Here is a 23,064-nt window from a genome sequence, read left to right as displayed (position 1 = left end):
TCTAATTTATGAATTCATTTTTCAGAGATCTTGCAGCTGCTATTGATCGAATGAACAAATATCATTTTGATTCAATGATCTATGTGGTAAGTAAACAAAATAAAGAGTAGAAGGTTGGAATTCCTTCCTCATAAACATTAGTTATGCAGGTGGGCCTTTGGAGCCATTCTGGAAAGCAATCAAAAAGATTCATTTCTGCCTAGTGTATTAGATTGCTACCGGAACAGTGCGATACCAAGCATGTTTAGACAGCAATTTGAAAAGAAAGCTTTAAAAAAGCAATCCCTTTTGCTTAGTTAAAATGAAATTTTACTGCACTTTGAATAAGCATTGCAAATATATCATCTTTGCCCTTATATCATATAGTTTTACTCTATAGCAGGGGTACACACTCACCCTTCCCTTGGAGAGGGAATAGGTCCATTAACTTTTTTAAAAATACGTTAACTGTATTTCAGTGTAATTACTATCTTTTGTAAAATCTTGTACATTTATTCACTTTTCCCAAAGGGGGTTCCTGGATTTAAGCTAAAAAGGGGGTCTGTGACATTAAAAGTCATTAAGAGCTCCTGCTGTGTTGGAACCTGTGCTGTAACAGTTAGTTTCACCTGAATGAATGTATCTTTTCTATAATTTCAGCCCAGGAAGTCTCCATTCTTACTTAAGGCTCCTTCTTCTCCTACATTTTCTCTTCTGTGGCCATTCCCAGAAGAGTCTGCCTTTAACAATAAAACTTCAGAAAATTCTTTGCTGTTATCTCCCTCTTAAAAATATAAATGTTAACGGTTAGATATCTGTAGAATCTCTGTAGAATGCCATGGTTTTTGTCTTGTTTCTCCATCATATTTTGTAGTCTACATTGGTACACCAGATGTATGTGTATACAATTATCTGTTTATTAAGCAGTACACTAATTTTTGTGACTGTTGTAGTTTAGTGGGATATAATTTTAAATTTGCTTAGGTGTTTTTTTTTCCTGTTTTAGATTAAACTTGAAATGCCCCCTTTTCTAAGTTTATTTTCTTTCTAAGACAGATAAAGGCCAACAAAATCATTTTCAGCAAGTATTTCAAATTCTGAGGCTCATGGGATATGAATGGGCAGAAAGGTAATGTCTCTGTATGAGTGACATATTTCTAAGCTTTGGATAGCAAACAGGGCTAACAATAACTATTTTTTGATAAATTATTAAAGATCTGAAGTCACACTTTACCTCTTAGGTTAAAAGCTTTCTATGTAGAGAGATTGAGTATTTTAAATTTTGTGTATATCATTTTTTATGTTGTGGCTATATTTATAACTTCAAAGTATTATTTTTATTAACATCTTTTGTTTTTATATCACTTGTATTTCCTAATACAGAGAATGAACCACCTCTTATAACAAAGAATAAGGGGGGGAAAACAATTCAGCAAAACTAACCAAAAGCATCAGCCCAGTATTTGTAATGTTCTACCTCAGCCTGCTCCTCTCCTTTTACAATGAATGGAGGGTGGGTGGAGGGTCATTTTCATTTATCTTTCTGGTGGCCAAGATTCATTGTCATTTCCCAGTGTTCATTTCCAGTCTTTTTGCTGTTCTTTCCTTTTTCATTGCTGTAGGCATTTTTTGCATATCGCCTCCTTATTTCACTTTGCATCAGTTCTTATAACTTCCCATGTTTCTCTGTGTTCATCGTAGTTCCTTGTTTCTTAAGAGTATAGTAATAGATTATTCATGTACCAGTTTGTTTAATGAACAATAGGCATTTACTTTGTGTTTTGCTATTACTAAAATTGCTCCTGTAAATAATTTGATGTATATGATACCTTTCTTTTTATCACTTACCTCCTTAGGGATAAATGCCTAAGAGTGTCCTCTCTAGGCTAAAAAGTATAAATGTTTTAGTCATTTAGTGTAATTCCAAACAACTTTCTAGGGTGGCTGTACAAACTCGACAGTTATTATGCCTGTCTTCCCACAGTCCCTCCAACACTGATTATTCTCATCTTTTGTTTTCTTTCCACTTACCTCGGTTACTGAAACCTAAGGGCTATTTTGATTTGCAGTTCTCTTGTTAGTGCTTTGGCACAATCTTTCATATAATCTTTCATATAACTTTTAATAGTTGACAGCTATTTGAAAACTGTTCTTATGCTTTGGCCAGCAGTTCTTATTTTACATGAATTTGACTTTTCACTGCTCTCAGTTGCTTGACTTTTAAAGTTGTGTCTTTTTAGCCACATAAATGGAGTTCTTCACATTAGTCATACATGACTTCAGTAGGTTGGTGGTGACCTACTTTAAGTGAGCAGGGTTTTTATTCACTTGTTCAGTTTATTCCAATCCTTTTGCTATTTTCTGAAATGGGGTTATTGCAAACCTTGGTCTGTGCATGGTAAGGAAAGTATTTCCTTTCTCATTTTTTAAAATTCCTTAGCTAGATTAATCTGTTTGTCTGTACTAAGTAAAAGTTGGGAAAGTTCAGCTTCCCTCTCGCTCTTCAGGTGTCAGCTTGTTCCCTTTGGAATAGTGCAAGGAATGAAGACTCGAAGAGGAGATGTTACTTTTCTGGAGGATGTTATAAATGAAACTCGCTCAAGGATGCTAGAAAATATGGCTTTGTCCAAGAGTGAGTTTACATCTTTTTAAATGCTGTTAATACTCAAGATTGACCTGTTGTAATTGCCACATGAAAGTGTTATTTAGTATAATTCATTAAGTATCAGAGTAACTTCCATCAATTCAGGAGACCAGAAGTCTTCCAGATAAGCTCAAGGGAAGTTGACGTATAACTCTGAGGTAACTCTATCACACTTGTAGAGGCACAGCTTCAGTCTGCCTTAATTTCCACTTGAGCTTTGTGAAGATTCAGTGGTATACAGTTTTGCTTATCATAATACCTTATTTCTTAATTTTATCTTTTCTCTTGGAAAAATGAGTGACTGCTGTGTTATCCTATAGAGTTTAACAAAAAAAGGTAATTTGAGGAAATAAAAATAGTAATATTTTACTTACTATTGAATATTGCTTCCAGTTCCTAGAAAATTAAATGATTTATTGAGTAGAGTCAAATTGGTCTAATATAAGAAAGTAAATTGATTACTCATTGTGGACCTCTTTGCTCTTGCTGGTTTCCTATTTTTTTCACATACATTTTAGGCAGATTATATTCTCCACTTAGAGTGTCTTGTATGGTGTCATGTACATTTAATCCACTAGCTTTTGTCTGTCAATATTTTACAGCAACTAAAGAATTGGAAAATCCACATGAGATTGCAGAAAGAGTTGGACTTGCTGCTCTCATTATTCAGGTCAGTTGAAATTGTGCATCCCCTTCTCAAAGGCTGACATTTGTAAAAACCTTTCTTTTGTTGCTAGAAACAAAGCTGCAGAGTTCTTCTTTATCCTTTCAGGACTTCAAAGGTTACCTGTTGTCTGATTATAAGTTTAGTTGGGATCGAGTTTTTCAGAGTCGAGGTGATACTGGTGTTTTCCTGCAGTACACACATGCCAGACTGTCTAGGTAAGCTGAGACTCCTGGGAAAGTATCCCTCCTCTTGCTTCCTTCCCCCAGTTATAGTAGTCTGCTATTGTACCCTCCTAAGACAAGGTTCCTCTCATTCTGTGTTGCTAAACTTCCCATCACCAATTTTGGGATCTGGACCAATAGCTGTAATTTATAGGATAACTAACTTTTATTGTATGTGGTTGTTAGTTTTGGAGTACATGATTTAGTCCATTGGATCTCCAAATTAATGTTGCTTCAGGCTTCTCCTACACCTTGAAAAATATAAAAAATGTTTAATTGCTTACTTGCCCTCAAATGGCCATTCTTTAAATAGCACTAGTAATCAATAATGGAGTGAGGGAAAAGGAATGGAAGTGGGAAGACTAAAATGAAAGAATGTAAGGAAAGTCAAAGAATAAAATTCTCAATCTAAAAGCTAAAGCAGTAAAGCAAATGTTATTTATTTCCTAAACACATGCTAATTTATTTGCCTTTAGGTTATCACATTTCTTAGTCAGAAGCATGTCTAAGTCTTAAAATAAAAGGGGTAAAAAACAGAATGAAAATTATTTGTACAAGACTCTGAAACAGAACTTAACAGAATTCCAAAGAATTTTCTAGGCCAAACTCCATTCATCAGAACCTGGAGTGCTCCCTTTGAATCAAAATGCCTGAGGTGTTGGGGTGTCCTTGATGACAAACTCCCTACCTGCCCCCATACACAAATACTGGATTTGAGAGTTCTTCAAGGGAAAAAAAAATGCAGCAGTGTTGTTCTAATTTCACTTGCCTGATTTCAAAACTGTTCTCACTTCTTCTCTAGTCAGCTTAGTATTTAACCCTTGCATTCCAATCCAGCAGACAGTTCCCATTACCTGATATGTGTAAGATGCTATGACAGGCACTGAGGACACAAAGTCAAAATGAGAAACAGTCTCTACTCCCAAGAAACTTGTACTGTATTGAGGGATACAGTACATAAAGAGAAAGAAATATATAGACATATACATAGAGAGAGAGAAATTTGAAACAGGAATGAGTACCTTTTAAAAAGTGCTAAAAATACTAAAAAAGTAAAGGGATCAGGAGTACTATCTCCTTAGGAAGCACATAAGCTGAACCTAGAGGAAGTCAGTGATTCTAAGAGCTATCTTGAGAAGAGGGTGCATTCTAGGAATGGACAGTGGCCTGTAAAAATATTTCAGGGCAGGTGAAGTTAGGAAGATAACAAGTATCTGTTTTTTGCACTTGGTAGTGTACGTGTACTTTGACTGTAAAGTCTATAAATGTTACCAGACCCCTGGTATAGAGATAATGAGAAGAAGAGGACCTATAATAATTCTAGGGAATATTCATGATTACAAAGACAAGACAGAGATGATCCACTGAAAGTCAGATAGGAGCAACAATCTGAAGGGAGTGGTGTCATCAGAACCCAGAGAGAAGAGAGCATTCCCAAAGTGGGGTAAACAGTGTCAGACACTGCAGGAAAGAACTATGGTAAGCTCAGAATTCATCAGTTCAAAATCATGGCTAATCTTGGAGAGAGCAGTTTCAGTTAATGGTAACTCAGACACTAGAATGAAAGAAGTCAAGACATAAATGGGAGGAGAGGAAATAGAGGTGAGTAGAGACAGCTTTTTCATGGAGTTTGGTTGTGAAAAAGATGAGAGATATAGAATGGCAGCCTAATCAGTCAGTTCACAGTTATAAAGTGCTTACTATGTGCCAGGAACTCTGCTAAATACTGGGAGACAAAGACAGAAGCGAACAGTCTCTGCTCTCTAGGAACTGCTGACATTTTATCTTATACATATGTATAAGAACATGCAGGAAAAATAAGTCTATATAGAGTAAATACAAAGTAGTTAAGGAAGGCAATAGTAGTTGGAAAGGCTTTTTACACTCAAGATGTGGAGGTCCAGCTGTCTTGGAGTGATGGATTCTGGGCCACAAAGATGAAGTGGGAGTTTCCCCAAGCATAGAGTAATGTACATTGACACTGGGGAAAGATAGGTTGGGGCCAGATTGTGACTGATTTTAAAGGCTACATAGAAGACTTTATGTTTGATCCTAGAGGCAGAAAAGTGCCCCAGAGTCAATAAAATAGGGAAGTGACAGTCAGAAGTGCTCAAGAAAAATCACTTGGGCAGCTGTGTGAAATAGGGCTATAATGGGTAAAAACTTGAGGGAGGGATCTTAATTTGGAGGCCATTACAGTAGTCTTAGCAAGAGAGGAGGGCCTGCACTAGAATGGTAACTTTGTAAGGAAAGAGAAGGGATCAGATGCTAGAGATACTCTTAAGGTAAAAAAAAAAAAATGACAGGATTTGCACCTGATTGGATAGATAGGATGAGAGAGACTGGAGTAGATAGCTTTAAATGGCCAGGACAAGCTTTTTTAAGGATGGGAGAAACCTGGGCATGTTTGTGGGTAGCATGAAAGAATCCAGTAGATAAGGAGAGATTGACAATAAGGGAAAAAATGGATCTTCCAAAGGAGACAGGAATTGGTATGGGATCAAGGACACAAGTTGGGTCATCTTATCAGACCCTGGAGCAAAAGGTGAGAAAATGAGTGATATGAAATACGAAGGAAATTCATAATGAATATGAGCTGGTAACGTCAGCTATGGTTATGGGAATGGTGTGGGAGTTTTAAGGAAAGAAAAGAAAGTTTAGAACAGCCACTGCGGGGAATGGGATAAGGAATTAGGAAAGAGTAGGAAGACTGATATGCAGCAGTAAAGGTCCATTTGAGAACAGACCAAGGAATCGGCATTTTGAAAGGCTTAAACACAGAAGAATAAGAGGACAAAGGGCATTACAGAGGATAAATGAGGCAGAGTTCTTGGGAGTGATTTTCTGGGTGGAGGAGAAAAGAAACATAAGAAGGGGGAGGTTATGAGTTATTGATTCACATAGTTAAGGTGCCCAAGGCATCACCTCAATCTCATTTTGATCTAAATTGGTCAAAGGATGGTAGACCCACTGAAGTCAGCTAAGAAACAGGAGAGGATGGGAAGACATGAGAAAGGGAGGAAAGATGAAGGGATTGATTAAGAGGCTACTGCAACATATTAAAAAGATTATAAATTGCAACCAGATAGAATTTATACCAGGAATGCATGATTGATTCAATATCATGAAAACTATCGATCAGTAAGTGGACCTTCTTTTAATGTGGTAAGTAGTATCTTTAATTCAAGAAGCAGTGTTATATGTAATGGGGATATAAACTAAAAGCCTTTCCATTAAGAATAGGAGTAAAGTAAGGATGTCCATTATCCCCACTACTTTTTGATACAGTGCTGGAAATGCTAGTGGTAGCAATAGCACAAGGAAAAGAAGTTAAGGAAATATGAACAGGCAAAGAGAAAACAATTGTGCTTTTTTTAAATGATATGGTTTACTCAGAGAAGCCTAAAGCATTAAATAGATAATTAATTGAAACAGTAACTTTAGCAAAGTTGCAAGATTTTTAAAAACCCTCATAAATCATTAGTATTTCTAACAAAACCAACTACGAAGAAGAAGAGAAATTCCATTTAAAATTACTACAGAATGTACAAAATACTTGGGAGTCTGCCTACTACCAGAATTCATAGAAACTGTGTGAACATGTTACACTCAAAAATTCATACCTAAATAATTGGAAATTAATTACTTGTGGGTAGGCCAAAACAATAATAAAAATGACTACTGCCTAAGTCAGTTTACTTATATAGTGCCATACCAATTAAACTACTAAAGAATTACTTTATAGAGCCAAGAAAAATAATGAAATTCATCCAGAGGGACAAAATCTTGAGAAATAATGAGGGGTTAACTCAGGCCCCCCCGGGGAGGTAGAAGCTGAGAGGCAGCTGCAGACCGGGGCTCCCCAAGCAGGCCCCCAAGCAGGCGGGAGCCTGAATCCATTGTGGAAGGTCTGTGCATAAACCCCCTGAGGGAACTGAGCCTGAGAGGCGGCCCTGCCCTGACCTCAGCACCTGAACTTAATCTCACACTGAATAGCAGCCCTGCCCCGGCCAAAAGCCCTAAGGCTGGAAGCAGCATTTGAATCTCAGACCCCAAACGCTAGCTGGGAGGCGAGGTGGGTGTGAGGAGAATATTCAGAGGTCAAGTCACTGGCTGGGAAAATGCCCAGAAAAGGGAAAAGAAATGACTATAGAAGGTTACTTCCTTGGTGAACAGGCATTTCCTCCCTTCCTTTCTGATGAGGAAGAACAATGCTTACCATCAGGCAAAGACACAGAAATCAAGGCTTCTGTGTCCCAGCCCACCCAATGGGCTCAGGCCATGGAAGAGCTCAAAAAGAATTTTGAAAATCAAGTTAGAGAGGTAGAGGAAAAGCTGGGAAGAGAAATGAGAGACATGAAGTCAAAGCATGAACAGCAGATCAGCTCCCTGCTAAAGGAGACCCAAAAAAATGTTGAAGAAAATAACACCTTGAAAACTAGCCTAACTCAATTGGCAAAAGAGGTTCAAAAAGACAATGAGGAGAAGAATGCTTTCAAAAGCAGAATTAGCCAAATGGAAAAGGAGATTCAAAAGCTCACTGAAGAAAATAGTTCTTTCAAAATTAGAATGGCACAGATGGAGGCTAAGGACTTTATGAGAAAGCAAGAAATCACAGAACAAAGCGAGAAGAATGGAAAAATGGAAGATAATGTGAAATATCTCATTGGAAAAACAACTGACCTGGAAAATAGATCCAGGAGAGACAATTTAAAAATTATGGGACTACCTGAAAGCCATGATCAAAAGAAGAGCCTAGACATCATCTTTCATGAAATTATCAAGGAAAACTGCCCTGAGAAATAATGAGGGGAAAAAAGTAGAGAAGAAGGAAGTCTAGCAGTCCCAGATTTCAAACTCTCCTACAAAGAAACAATCATAAAATAATTGGTTAAGAAATAAAATTGTGTATCAATGGAAGAGATGAAGTATACAACATACAGAAACAAATGAACCTAGTAGCTTAATGGTCCATAAACCGAAAGACCCTAGCTATTGGAGTAAAGACTCACTAATCAATAAAAACTGCTTGGCAAACTTGCAAAGTTTGATAAGTTGACTTTTGGATCAGTACTTCATACCATACACCAAGAAATGAATATATGACTTAAGACATAAAAAGATCACATCATAAACAAGTTAAAAGAATAAGGAAGAACTTGCCCTTATATGGATAGAAGAAGAGTTCATAAACAAGGGTTAGATATGATCACAAAAGATGAAAGACAGTTTTAATTACATAAAATTAGTACTCTTTGCAGATTAGAAGAGGTGGGAGAACCAAGAGTGGAGAAATCTTTAAAAGGAAGTTTCTCTGATGAAGGTCTAATTTTCAAGATACATAAGGAACTCATTCAGATTTATATGAACCATTCCCCTGTTGATAAGTGGTTAAAAGGATGTTCCTCAGGAAGAAATCCAATCTTTGTGCTTCTTGTGAATCTCTGTTCATATGCTTTAATGTTTTTCCCTACATTAGAAGGTAAATTTCTGATATGTAGTCGGTGCTTAATATTGGTTGAATTGAGCTTGTTGTGGTACTTGTCACTAGCAAATAAACTGTATGGCTATCTTTAATTCCTGGGTATTCCTTTCCTTCTGATTTGGGTCTCTTGAATTGTAGTTTAGAAGATTCATTTGAAAGTGGTCATCTGAGAAACATCAATGCAGCTTGCTTACAAGACCCACAGTCTATTTCTATACTCCAACATCTCCTCAGGTAATTTTCAGTGTAAAAGTATATATAATTCTGTAACTTGGAATTTCCAGTAGTATTCTGTTAAACATAAGTAGGTCATCTACTCCATTTCTTACGCAAGAAGAGTGCAGCACCTAAAATTGTCATGAAGAGGTAGGTATTTGCTTTTTTTAAAAAACTCAGTTACATTTTTAAGACACTCGTTTATTGCTCCTGGGTGTAAATTCCTGCCCTTAAATAGGAATGGTAATTCCTGACAGGTTATTGGCACAAGTAGCTATGCTCTCTATTCCATATCAGTTCTTCTGGGTGTTGAGCCCAATTCTTGTCTATGTAAAGCAGTTTTCTCACTTAAAAACAAAACAAAGTACATTCTAGAAAAGGGAAAATGCTGTGAATGGCCAGAAACAGTGCTTCTTTCTCATAGCAATTATCCTGGGAATGACTTCCTGACTGGCAATGGTTTTCCACCTGCAGAAACTGAAAAAAACAAAACCCATTATAATGCGTTTGAGGCTACAGGTCATTATAAGTTCTGTTATGTATGCAGAATCTAACAGCATATTGATGAGCAAAAGACCTCCCTTAGTTTTCTTGTTGACAGTAGAGCAAAGAATATTTCCTGAGCTTGAGCAGTACTTTTTACCCAGATAGGAAAAATACAACTTTGCCAAAGTGCGTAACTCAATTTACAGCCTGCCCTTTGGCATGGTGCTAAGTCTCCATCCAGCTAAAATAAATTAAATTTCTAAGATTCCTAGTTAGTCTAGATTAGCACATCTAGCAGTTGTTTCTGTGTTCATAGGGTTTTTTCCCTTAAAATGAAAAGGACTGATTAAGTTCTGCTACCCATTAAATTCCTACATTTAGTGTCAAGTCTTTCCAAATGAGTGATTCTCTGGTAAATCAGCATCTACATTAGCAAAGAGAAAAAGCAAATATGCCTGTGTACACAACTATGTATCCAAAAAGTTAATTATTGCAGGATATTCCATACAGTTGATGGTGAGAAGGTGTTACAAATCTCTTGTATCAGTGTCCAGCATGATTCATAGCATGTTGGAGCGGGGAGTACAGTGGCTACAGATTGGCTTTTCAGTTTTCTCCTTCCTTGTACTTCCAGCATCCCTTCTCTGAAAGTTGTTGGTCATTTTCTATCACTTCACAATGGTTCCAATGGAACACTAATTGTTGAGAACCAAAGTGCAAACTGTTGCCTTTGTTTCTGGATCTATACTTGGGGATATTTGAACACGGTAGTTAGTTTATGGGGCAAAAGAGAAAGAAGAGGAAGGAGAGAAGAGAATTGGACTTGCCCCATCACCTTTTCTCATCAATATAAAAGCCTTTTCATGGCACAGGCTGAGAAACTACAGAGCACAGGTCATCCTGTGCAGAAACGATCATTAGATCATAACAGGGTTGTATCAAAACAAAGAATGGCCCCTTCATTCTTTGTTATTTGTGGCCTGAATTTCTCTCTCAATCCCTGAAGCATGTGTGAACAAACTAGTATTCATTTGGAGCTTTTGTTCAGTACTTCATATGTTTGTGTCTCTTGCATCAATGAGATGGATCAAAAATATCATGGCTTAGGGCTAGAATAGGCCCTAATAATGACAGCGATCACTCTTTGAACCTTTTCTTTTCACTTTTTTCCTTAGGTATGATGAGGTGCTTTATAAATCCTCTCAGGATCTTCAACCCAGGAATATTGTCAGCTACCTTTTAACATTGAGGTAATAAGGCACTGTTGTTGCTGAATGCCTTTTAACCCACAAAAATATGAGACCCAGAGAAATTTACCTCAAATAACCAGACCATGATGTTCAGTGGGTCTAATCTTGTTCCAGTGACTGGCTGATATAATTTTAGATGTTATATATTTTTAGGAATCAGAATATAGTCTTAGGAAATCTCAGGCACTTCATATCCATTAAGTTCTTACTTTGATGCATTTTTCACCCTACATGTCACTATAATCAAAGATAATCAAATTACAGATGTGTTTTCTTAAGCCAAAGCCTAGTTTTACCAGGGACCTTTCAGCCAAAGGCCTCTGGTAAATAAGCCCTGTAGCTTAGATGTTAGAGGATATTCTCAAAATCATGGAGGTGTGGAAGATGGTGTTTATTTCATCTCTGCAGATCAGGTAAGTTTATGATATAATGTATTTCCTTGGCATTCTACTTAAGATCCCATCTGTCAGAACCACCTAAACTATTACAAACTCTTGGACAAATTTTGAATGAATGTTGGATCCAGTCTTGCGAAAAATAATCATTTCTTCCAATAAAAACAGTATTACAGAAGAGAAAAGGAAAAATCAAATATTTTGATACATCTCTTGGTTATATGAATATATTGTTTTTTCCTCATGTTTCACTTGACTTTAAAAAAAAAATCCCACTTGGTAGTTAAAATTTAACATCTAACATTTAGAGATTTATGCAAAACATAACAATTATGAGCAAGGCTACATAATTTTTTTTTATTAATTATTGCTTAAGGATGATTTACACAGTCAGAAGCCTTGACATAGGCTTCTGCTTGATGGTATACCTAAACAAAGAATCTCAGAGAAACATATGTTTTGTTTCTGGTGTCTTAGGAAGTGAGAAGAGTGAACTGTGGAGGAAAAAAATAGCTTGGTCTTTTAAGTAGGCTGAATAAGAATTAAATGATTGCAAGTCCCCATCTGACAGACTTAAATAAATGTAAACAGTTATTTTACCCATTTAGGTAGCATGCACAGCAACCTACACAGCTGGGCAGATAAGTTGCTCCATATTTTAAATGGGGGGTGGGGACACCTAAACAAAGACACACTAGCCCATTACCCTTCCAGAAAGAACTGACTCTTCACTTGGTAAGAAAGAGCATTGAACTAGAGAACACAGGATCTAGTCCTACCTCTGCCACAGCTGTGTAGCTTTGTTCAATCCATTTAATATCTTGACCAGTTCCTTCTTCCCCCAAAATGAGGTTATTGAAATTACATCAGTTTCTCAAGCTGTTCTGTGAAAAGTGAATAGTAGTTGGGGGAGTAAGGGTGGAGTCATTACTAGTCATTTTTCCATACAAAAATTATGTAGTGAAAATACAGGTGGGATCATTTTTTGTTAAGAAAGTAAGTATAATTATGTAATTTCCTCAGTTTCACTCTGAAATATTCCCTTGATTTATAGGGATGGCAGTAATAAGCCCAAGAGTGTTCTATAGCATGATAAAGTTGTTTCCAATGATAATGTTCATTGAAATGCTCCTTATAACTATACTTTTCTCTCTTCCGGTTTCAGTCATCTTACAGCTGTGGCTCACAAAACACTGCCCATAAAAGGCAGGCTCCCCGAAGTAGCTGAGGTTTGTCACTACTTTAGCATTTGGGTTTTCTGTTATTTTCTACACACTGCCTAGTTAATACAGTAGAACACAAAAGCTTTAATATGTAGTACAGATTTTTCTAAAATAATTCTGCTTATATATTGTTCCTATGCCTTTCTGATTTTTAAACAATTTAATGTCTATGCTTTTGAAAGCATAGTTCTTACTCCAGATGTTGGGAAACATCCTTCAAGGATCTCATAGTTCAGGAATAGCAATATTTTTACAACATGGCAATTTATATTAATTTTTGTATTAGAAATTGAGCCGCTGAAGTTTTTTTTTTTTTTTAGGGTTGTAATCAGTTCATCTTTGCTGTTTCACAAAAATCTCTTTGCTAAGTGCAACTGCCAGCAGCCTATCTACACATAAAACAACTATTGATACTGTGACTTTTGTTTTATAGGCCAGACTTCATCTTTTTAAAGCTGTCCGTTCTGTCCTAGCCAATGGAATGAAACTTCTTGGAATCACACCTGTATCTAGGATGTAATTTGTAAACAAAAAAGTGGAATCCTAGTGATCTGTTTTACAGTTGGAAATGAAAAGGAATTTTACATAAAATTTTACCTGTGTCAAAACCCATATTTATAAGTCTGAATTTGTATTTAAGAATTCCTACCTATAGTTATACTCTTACCTTTTTCTACTGCATCACAAGGACCATGGAACCTTTCCATCTAACTCAGCCATTAACCAACTATAAGTATTGTTTCTTCCCTGTAGGATGGAGCCCTTTGAGTGTAAGAACTGTCCACACTTTTCTCTTTGTATACTCAATGTATAGTGCTTTTCTCATAGCGCTTAATAAATTGCTCTTTTATTCACTGGACCTAGGCGGCAAGAAAACTGAGACACATTTAACAAACATGCATATTTATGAAATTGAGCTCAGACTATTTTTATCTACATATAGAAACTATATATCTCTAGACTTAAGTCAATAATCTAAACCAAATTTCAAAATTGTGCATGTATATAGCATTGGCTCAGTTTCACACTTTCTCACAGTCTCTTTAACAGTTAAATCGTTGACAGGAGAAAGTGAGAAATGGTAATTTAGGTAGCCCACATACTTAAGCATCTTATTGGTCTGATAGTTTCATATAAAACAAAATTTGTGTTTATCCAGTATCTGCACACAGTGATTATACTATACTTTCTCTCTCAAAATGTGAAATGTCTGACAGCCTAGTTTAGAAAGTCAACCCTTAATAAGCATGCTGAGAACAGTTGGCATAGTGAATACCAAAGCCAGTCTAGGATGAAAATGTACTATGTATAATAATGACAGTATTTTCTTATATAATCTTAATGGGAGATAAATACACACACACACACACACACACACACACACACACACACTAAAGATTAGGCATAAGGATTATGTAAATAAATTAGGTTTATTGCTGAATCCCCCATAAACATTATGGAGATTAAAAAAAACACTGGTTTCACAAATTACTCTTGATGAATCCAACAGCTGATCATTTTATAAAAGAGTACAAAAGTGACATAAAAAGTTTTATGAAGAAAAACTGGAACTGAGATTACTAATGGCACAGAAACAGTGCTAAAGAAGCACTAAGTCACCACTTAGATATAGAGTCACCAAGTGGATACAATCTAAAAGGAAATAATATGTTCAGTCTGTTTCTGAATTGACCCATCCTGCTTATGCATCTTATTTGCAGGAGGCCTAAGCCTCTATTGGAATAAGATTACATGCATTGCAAGGTGGAGAGGGATTTTCTCTTTAGTACTTGACCAAGAGTCCCATTAGTGCAGAAAAAACTTTGGCACTTTAAAATATCATCTAGAACCACACCCCACATTATTTTTTTAAAGCGCTAAAATTCCTTTTATGTACATTATATACAGTAATTCCTGTTTTCCTAAAATTGTACAAAGTGAGCTTTCGTGTTGGCAACACATTCCTTAACTAAGTAGAAGTAAGTTCTCATGCCATACATTCAATTTTTTTGTTTTATTAAAGCTACCTTCTAGGATTAGCTTAAGGCTGTAGTCTTTTGTTTTTTGTTTTAATATAAATGTTTTAATCTTAAAAACATCACATGTGAATGAGTTTCTCTTTTGAAGTGGTTTCTTCCCCTTGGATTACTGTTGTATCTTGTCTGGGTAATCCATAAAGATATATTGAAACACACACAAGAAGGGTACCCAGAGCAAAGCTGAGTGCTGAAAGAAAACAAAACAATTTCATTACTGATCTCCTAAGTCATTTTTTTTCACAGAACATTTCTTAAAATCTTTTATGTAGTTTCCAACTTTGAAACTAGGCAACAAATTGTAGTTTGTTTTAATAATTCACTACTTTTAAAATAAACATTTATCTACCAATGACCAAACAACACTGGAACACTAACAGTTTCTCAAGCAACAACATATTTTGACCCTTGTACTGCATTACAAATAAAAAGGGAGTTTAACATGGTTATGCTTTGATACTGAATATCTACATGATTTTAGGCAAGTCACTTAACCTTTATACGCCATGGCAATTTCCAAGGACTATTTCTACAAGAACTAGTTCATGGAGATGACTACACTGACAAAGTCACAAGATCCTCTAGGTATTTAAGCACCACACCATGCATTCATTGCGTCTTCACTCTGTACAGAAGAAACTACAAAGGAGACTTCCATTAGTTATTTGACTAGATAAACCTAGGGTGTGATAATGATGACTTACAGCAGTCCAGGCTTTTCCATCTTAAACCTGGATTCCAAGGAATAAAATGAACCACCAGTGGTCAAGACAGAATTCTAAGAGCCCAGCAAATGTAAAAATCCAACAGAGGTTCATTTTGGTTAAATCTTTATGCTGACAATAGTCACATTCAGAGAAGACTTATAAACACCAGTTTTACCTTAGCACCTAGCCATCTTCAAAACTGCCACCCATCATGTAGATATTAAAAATGATTGACATTCTGTTTACTTTTCTTGAACTTCCCTAGGTGAGAGGAATATAAACAAAGGCTGTCCCCTGTCAGGTGTTACATTAAATGGTCTATCCATGTTCTAACAACTGCCAAGGACAATCTTAGTATTAATTATTACTGCATAACTAGATTTTTATCAGCCTTCCTCAAATATTTGTCATGAAGGTAACAGGTTAGCACTGTGATCAAAACCAAATTTGAAAAAGAAAAGTGGTATAAGAGACCTCTTAACAATACTGAAAGGGTAGCAGTGGCCTCAGACAGTATCTAAAGGTCAGGAAGACCCAAGTTCAATTCCTGTCTGATATATACTATCTCTAGTCACCTGGATAAATCACTTTAACCTCTCAGTGCCTTAGACAATCAGGATGAGGTCTCAGAAAGCATGCTTCTCTTTATTAGTAGAGGACCCTTTCGTTGTCAGGAACTCCCTATACCAGTGAAATAAAAAATCTAACACCTGAATTATAAAAATAACAATTAGCTTCTATAAAGCTTTTTATTCAGGATTCTCATAATGTGGAGTCCTTTCTATAAATAAATCTGTAGAATTTCATCACTACCAAGAGCCACCTGGTATGTTTTATGCCAGTATATTAAAAATTGGCCAGTTCTCTTCCTTTCCTTACTATAGGACTTCATAACAAATGTTCAAGAAGGGAAATTATTAACAGCATAACATAAAAGTCTTTTATAATGTCGACCTTGTTGCTTAAATAAGAAGCTGTTTTAATACTGGCTGTGGTCTATAGAAAAACTTTATTAAATGGGCTACTATGGCAGTGGTGACAGAATGCCCCTACTACTTATAAATTATATATTTTTTATTTTCATATACCATATATAAAATTGATATCTTAACACTGTCTAAAAGAGAAAATAAAATTCTGATTTAGGTTGTGTTTCCAAAAGCCTCTAATCTAAGACATTCAAAGAAAACAAGCTTTAAAGATTCAGAGAAAGGTGACCTATACTTTTCTGTTTGACTTTTTTCAATGATTCGACTTAAACTATCCTACTTACTACATTGTACATTGTAAAAAACATTTCCTTATGACCACTTTTTCTTTTATTCATCACTATGATAGCAATAGTCAAAAGCCTGTAGGATGTCTCATTTTATTATAAATCCAGATCTCTTACTCCAAATCCAGGGTTCTTTCTACTACACTAACTGTATTTATGTTGCAGAGTCTTGCTCAGGAATGGAAGAAAGGAAAAGACAGTTTAACTTTGCAACAAAAGGTTCTCTGAAGCTACCAACCAACTTAGCAGATTGGAGCTAGCTCACGAGGGTTTTCTTGCTTCTAGGATAGCACTTCATTTGACAGCACAGAAGCAATTCCAAAATGTCTCCCACCTGTGCAATCCATTACTGTTTTCAAATGTCAAAAGCAGCAAACAGCTAATCTTAGAATTAGATGCGAGAAAGCATCAGTAAACCTTAGGACATACTTATCTGTAATCCAAACAGTAGGACTGATGCAACAGTAGAAAGGACAATGGCTGCTGCTGCAGAAAATCCTTTCATGATGTTGTCTGTGTATTTTACCACAATAGAAGTATAGAGTCCTCCAACACTGGCAAGCACTAGGATGCAAACAGAAAGAAGATCACCATCTACGCAGAACATTCTGTTGTGTGGTGAATTTTCAGAGACATTTTACTTTTGGATTTTAGGTAACCTCTGGAAAATATGCCAATGAAAATTAAGTTAGTTTCTTTCTAATAAGATTTCCTCTTAGATGCTCAGGGCTTCTATATAACTAACTGTTGAATATACAAAGAGTTTCCCTGTAATAAGTTTTAACTATGAAGGCAAATTGTTTGGAGACAGCTAAATCACTAAATCAAGTCAATGAAATCACACAGTAGTGAAGAGATCATTTCAAAATACTGTGAAGACTTAAAATTGACATATAACAAGGTAAACCAACTCCTGGGATACTTACAGATAACAAACCAGACGTAGTATGTATAGCCATAGAAAAATCCTTTTTCTATAACTTCACCTCCATCTGACATGTAGACAGCAGCTAATGTCACTACAATTCCAGATAAATACATCTGGATATTTCTCACCCATAAGGAAGTATCTGAACTCTTTAAAACTTTTTCAAAATATACTCCTGGGGAAAAAAATATATAAATAAAAATTTTTAAATACCAAAAAAAGATAAGTCCAAAAGAAAAAAATAATTGACAACAATAGTTTCAAATAATTTAACTACCTCTATCACTTAGTGATGTCATACAGTATATACTGCTTATTTATTTTATCTAGGGCACAGGTGTCACATGCAGCCCAAACCAGATTAAAATACAACTGCAAAATGTTTGAAAAAAGAAATAAAAATACAATAACAACTACATTTTAAAACTAAGTATGTGGCCTATAGGGATTCCTTATGTAAAACTGAATGGTCCCAACTCTATTTGAGTTTAACACCACTGATCCTGGGAGGTTGTAACTTTTATAGAAAGGGCTCAGTTCAGAGACCACCTCTTCCATGAAATCTTTTCAGATCTCTACCTTCTCAAATTACCTTGTATTTACTTACCTGTGTACAAACTATATTTTCGAATAAAATTAGCTGCCTGGCCATTTGATATGTTATAATAATAATAATGATAGTAGTTTTTGTTGTGTGGTCATTTTTTCAGTTGTATCCAACCCTTTATGACTACTTTTGGGATCTTCTTGGCAAAGACACTGGAGTGGTTTGCCATTTCCTTCTCTTGCTCATTTTGCATGTAAGTAAACTAAAGCAAACAGGGTTAAAGGACTTGCCCAGGATCACACAGCTAGTAAATGACTCTGAACTCAGGTCTTTTTTTAGTCCTATACTCTATCTGCTGAACCACCTGCCTCCAACTTAATAACACACATAGTAACTTGTAACAGTGATTTCTTATATAAAAATTACCCTCAACTGTACATTTTCAAAGGATTGCAGGATGAAAAGGCAAGATCTTTTTGTATTTATTATCTTATTAAGGACAAAGTATCTGCCTTTAATATTAGTAAGGTTAATTCACATTAGGTTCTCTCGCTTGTTTTAAGGCCAATGAAAGTTTTACTGCTGTGAGCTGGAATTGTATTGTTATACAATGAATCATTTTCTAATAAAACCAATCTTGTGAAAAGTACATTAAATTTGCAAACTAATACTAATCACATTTGAAATGGTTACAGTGCAAACAATTTAAAATACAATTTAAAACTTAAGTCTTTTCATTTAACAGTAACTCACACTTTAAGATTTGTCAAGTACTGTACATATTTTTGTCATTTGAAGTTTCATTCACAGAATTTCAAAGTTGAAAGGAATCTGACCATCAAGTCCCACCTGGGGCACATTCAGCAAGCAGTCATTCAGCCTCTGAAGGCCTTTAATGTGAGCAAAACAACTATATCCCAAGGCAATCTATTCCACTTTTAAATAATTTCAATTGCTAGGACGTTTTTACTCGTCAGCTTAAATTTGCCTCTTGTCAGTGCTCCTAGTTCCGCCCCCTAACACTAGATAGGACAACTCTAATCCCTCTTCCAAGTGACAACCTTTCAAATACTTCAGCAAATCTATTATATCTCCTTGAGTCTTCTCTTATGAAAGCTAAACATCCCCAGTTCCTTCAGCTTAAACCTCATGTGGTCTAAACTTGCAGACCTTCATCATAGTTCTCTGGACTCATCAAGTGTCCTAACAATGTTGCACATAGAACTAGACAGAATCTTCCAGATGGAGTCTGGCCAGAGCAGAGTAGAGGTGGGGAGTATAACCACTTTTTTCCTGGATCCTGGGCCTTTATGCTTGCTAAGATTACCCAAGAATGCATTAATTCCCTTGGATGCGCTAGCACACTGAATTCAGTTTTAAAGCCACTATATCTTTTAAAGATGAATCAACTTACCTAGCAATACCTCTCCTACCCTGTACTTTTGTGGAGTGGTTATTTGAATTCATGTATAAGAATTTATATTTATGCCAGCTAAATTTTATCTTACTTGATTTGGCCCAGTGTTTAATTTAGGCTGTCAGTTTTAAATTCTCTAATCCAATATTGTAAATATCCTTCCTAGCTGTACAGCACTGCACTAGAAACTTTCAAAAGAGTAACATCATATCAGCCATCCAACCAGCTGAGTGTACATCCTGCTTCACAGCTCTCCACCTTTTCTACAAAACCACAAGAGACTTAAACTGGGATATTTATTTTACTTTAAAAAAAAAAGCTTTGTAGGTAAATGCAGTTTACATTCAGTCAACAAGTGTTTAAGTGCCTTTGGTGTTCCAAGCAATAGGCTAGGCCAGGACTGGGGAACCTGCAGGCTTGAGGCCACATGTGGCCTTCTATTGTTGTGGCCTTTTGACTGAGTCCAAATTTTACACAGCAAATCCTTTTATTAAGGCAACTGGTTCTGTGAAGTTTGGATTCCGTCAAAGGGTCACACTTGAGGACGTAGAGGGCCACAGGTTCCCCACCCCTGGCCTAGGCTCTAGGGATACAAGTATAAAGAATGAAACAATTCCTACTCAAATGAAGTTTACATTCCAATGTGGGAGACTAGCACACATGAAAACATACAGACATGAAGTTATTAAGTACAAAGTAGTTAAATACAAGATAAGGAAGTTACTAGCAGTTGAGGGGAGGGGAATCCGGAAAAGCTCTATGCAGGTAGTACTTAAACTACATGTCAAAGGAAAGGGGAATGAGGCAGAGGTAAGGAGGGAATATATTCCAAGCATGGGAAGTGGCCAATACAAAATGCAGGAATGGATTATAATATAAGGAATAGAGAGGACAGTTTGACTGGACCACAGTGTGAAGAGGGGAATAATGTTCAATTAGGCTGCAAAGATAGGCTTGGGGCCAGGTTATGTGTGGCTTTAAAGGATGAACAAAAGAGTTTGGATTTTATCCTAGAGCCAAAGAGAAATCACTGAAGTTGGTTAAGTGAAGGAATCACAAGGTCAGATCTGCACTTAAGGAAAATTACTTTGGTAGCAGTGTGTAGAATGGATTGGAATGGGAGACTTGGGGTAAGGAGGACAATTAGGCTTTTGCAATGATATGGGAAAGATGTTATAAAGGAGAAATGGCATGACTTAGCAACTTATTTGGATATGTGGATAAGTGAAAGTGGGAGGATAATGCTAAGATTGCAGACCTGAGAGACTGAAAAGATGTTGGCACCTCTGACAGAAACAGCGAAGTCTAGAGGAGGAAAAAAAGACTGGCATGGGGACAGGGAGTGGGGAACAGAAAGAAATTCTGTTTTGGACATACTGAGTATGAGATGCCTCCAGGACATCCAGTCAGAAATGTCCAATAGGTAATTGGTGATGAGAGACTGAAGCTGAGGGGAGAGACTTAGGGCTGAAACTCTGGGAATCATCTGCATAGAGATAACTAATTAATCCAACAGGATCTGATGAGGTTGCCAAGAGACACTATGAGAAGGGAAGAGAAAAGAGCCTAGGACAGAACCTTAGCAATTACCTTAAGTTTTTAGCCTGTTTTAAGACCTTTGGAAATACTATTTGTAAGAAACTGATTTAATCAACTGAAATGTCTATGTGAATGAAAAACGAGAGCTTAATGAAACATTGCTACTATGAAACACTGTTACTGAGTGGAAAAAAAATGCCACAAATTGGCAGTAAAAAAAATGAAGCCTGATGCAGGTTTTGCTATAACCTCCTCCCAAAGAAAAAAATCATTTAAGTGCTCTATACTTCAATTGCAGATGAGAGTAATACCACACATCTTTTTTCTACCTCCAAAGGTTTGTTAGTGAGATTGAAAAGTGTACAGGAAGTGTCCTTCAGTTTATAAAACATAAGATACTATTGTTTTCTAGTAACCCACATGTCCTTCCTAGTTTTTTTGATTTCAAGATTAAATAAAGAAAACTTCCATTCCTGGGTAACTTCCTGCAGTTAGAAGCCAGGAGCAGTGGGTGGAAGTAATATTCTAAAAGCGTACTCTCCCATCATTTCACAACTTAAAATCTTAAATTAAAAATATTATTTGCTTTCAAAGCAAAAAAAAACCAAACCCAAACCATGTAAATTAAGATATTCCCACTGCTTGGAACTGCTGAGCCAAGAGTAACAAGGGCTCACCAACTACCACTAACTACTATTTGTTTAAAAAAGTAAGTCTGTAAATAAAGAAGTTCACTAGATAATATCATCTATTTTTGATTTACCATCCTGTAATCTATCACAGTAAAACTTTATTTATCTAGAATTGTTAAGGAGTAGGGTTTTGGATAAGTGCATTTTTTCAAGTACTGAAACTAAGTACTACTCAATAAGTAGCCTTGATCAAATATAAAATTTGTTGGCTTTTAAAGCCTTTCACAACCTGGACCATTCCTACTTTCTCAGTCTTCTTACACTTTACTCCCTCCACATATCCTATGATCTAGTGACACTGGCCTTGCTGTTCCTTGAACACAACACTCCACCTCTCAACTCTGTGCCTTTTCCCTGGCTGTCCTCCACTTACAGAAAGCTCTCTCTTCTCACCTCTACCTCCTGAGTTTCTCTGGTTCCTTTCAAAACTCAGCTTAAATCTCACTTTCTGCAAGAGGCCTTTTCCCTTCACTTTCTCCTCCCAATCACCTACTTTCTCTCTAACACTGCCTCACATAGTTGTTTGAGTGTCTTCTCACCCATTTAGAAGGAGCTCCTGGGAGGCAGGGACTATATTTTTACCTTCCTTTATATCTCCAGAACTTAGCACAATGCCTAGCAAATACTAAGCCCTTAATAAATGCCTGTTGATTGATCAACTGATTGTTAAAGGAATGAAACATCCGCTGAGAAATTCTACTGCAAATATTTTAAAGATACATATTTTCTTGTTAGAATAGACAGAGTCATTATAACTCTTAAATTATTAGACTCGACTAAGGTTGACCTTTGGGTATCTGAGGATTGTAGATCCCATGTTACATGACTCAAGTCTGCCATGCTTTAAGGCAGCTTTGTCTCCTGTTAAACCCTATCTTTCCACCCAATTAATTCTGTTTTAAGCTAGGGAGAACTGCAGATTACTAGGACAAGCCAGATAGAGCAACCTTATTCACATGAAAATTCTGTCAACAGGCTATGGCCTAATGACTACTACACTCTTTTTTTTTAGGAATGGAGCCCTCTGGCTTTGTGAACTCTTTCTTGTTACTTTCCCTTGCTACTCAGGGACCTTTTTTCATTTACTTTCAGGATTACAGCTGTGTTGAGGAAAGCTGAGGTTGCTAGAACTATGTTTGCCAGATAAGTGTAGTGTTACTACATTATCTTTAGAAATATGAATAAAGGATGAAGTTTTAAGCCACTGCTATATATTTCCTAAAGGTAAGTTGATTCAAAACTGATTTCTGCTTAAAAGTGCAATGAGACTTTGGGGACACCCCGTATAAGAAAGTCAGGCTGTAATAGTAAAAAAATAAATAAATAAATTGGCAGTTACAATAAAGCCAGATAAAA

The 23,064-nt window shown here is 36.2% G+C and overlaps 2 protein-coding genes across 6 annotated transcripts in view; one reads left to right on the top strand and one right to left on the bottom strand.

The window, feature by feature from the left end:
- Nucleotides 1–13,178, top strand: part of RARS2 (arginyl-tRNA synthetase 2, mitochondrial) — a 60,107-nt gene extending 46,929 nt beyond the window's left edge. For 3 of the 4 annotated variants that reach the window (XM_072642785.1, XM_072642786.1, XM_072642788.1), the window contains 9 exons: nt 26–86; nt 1,032–1,108; nt 2,487–2,611; nt 3,226–3,293; nt 3,396–3,505; nt 9,135–9,230; nt 10,874–10,948; nt 12,509–12,572; nt 13,000–13,178. In XM_072642785.1, coding sequence (XP_072498886.1) covers nt 26–86; nt 1,032–1,108; nt 2,487–2,611; nt 3,226–3,293; nt 3,396–3,505; nt 9,135–9,230; nt 10,874–10,948; nt 12,509–12,572; nt 13,000–13,086 — 763 coding nt within the window. In that variant the 3' untranslated portion in view covers nt 13,087–13,178. The remainder of the gene's footprint in view (nt 1–25; nt 87–1,031; nt 1,109–2,486; nt 2,612–3,225; nt 3,294–3,395; nt 3,506–9,134; nt 9,231–10,873; nt 10,949–12,508; nt 12,573–12,999) is intronic. The other variant, XM_072642787.1, reaches the window with a different exon arrangement.
- SLC35A1 (solute carrier family 35 member A1) overlaps nt 9,527–23,064 on the bottom strand; it is a 48,967-nt gene continuing 35,429 nt past the window's right edge. The window contains exons 6-8 of one of the 2 annotated variants that reach the window (XM_072642790.1): nt 17,512–17,688; nt 17,015–17,149; nt 9,527–9,689 (exon numbers count right to left, since the gene is read on the bottom strand). In XM_072642790.1, coding sequence (XP_072498891.1) covers nt 9,640–9,689; nt 17,015–17,149; nt 17,512–17,688 — 362 coding nt within the window. In that variant the 3' untranslated portion in view covers nt 9,527–9,639. Of the gene's footprint in view, nt 9,690–13,977; nt 14,793–17,014; nt 17,150–17,511; nt 17,689–23,064 lie in introns of those variants that run through there. The other variant, XM_072642789.1, reaches the window with a different exon arrangement.

This window comes from Notamacropus eugenii, chromosome 2 (genome assembly GCF_028372415.1).
Source record: "Notamacropus eugenii isolate mMacEug1 chromosome 2, mMacEug1.pri_v2, whole genome shotgun sequence".
In the NCBI taxonomy this organism is placed as follows: Eukaryota; Metazoa; Chordata; class Mammalia; order Diprotodontia; family Macropodidae; genus Notamacropus; species Notamacropus eugenii.
This window is presented reverse-complemented; position numbering and strand designations above follow the sequence as displayed.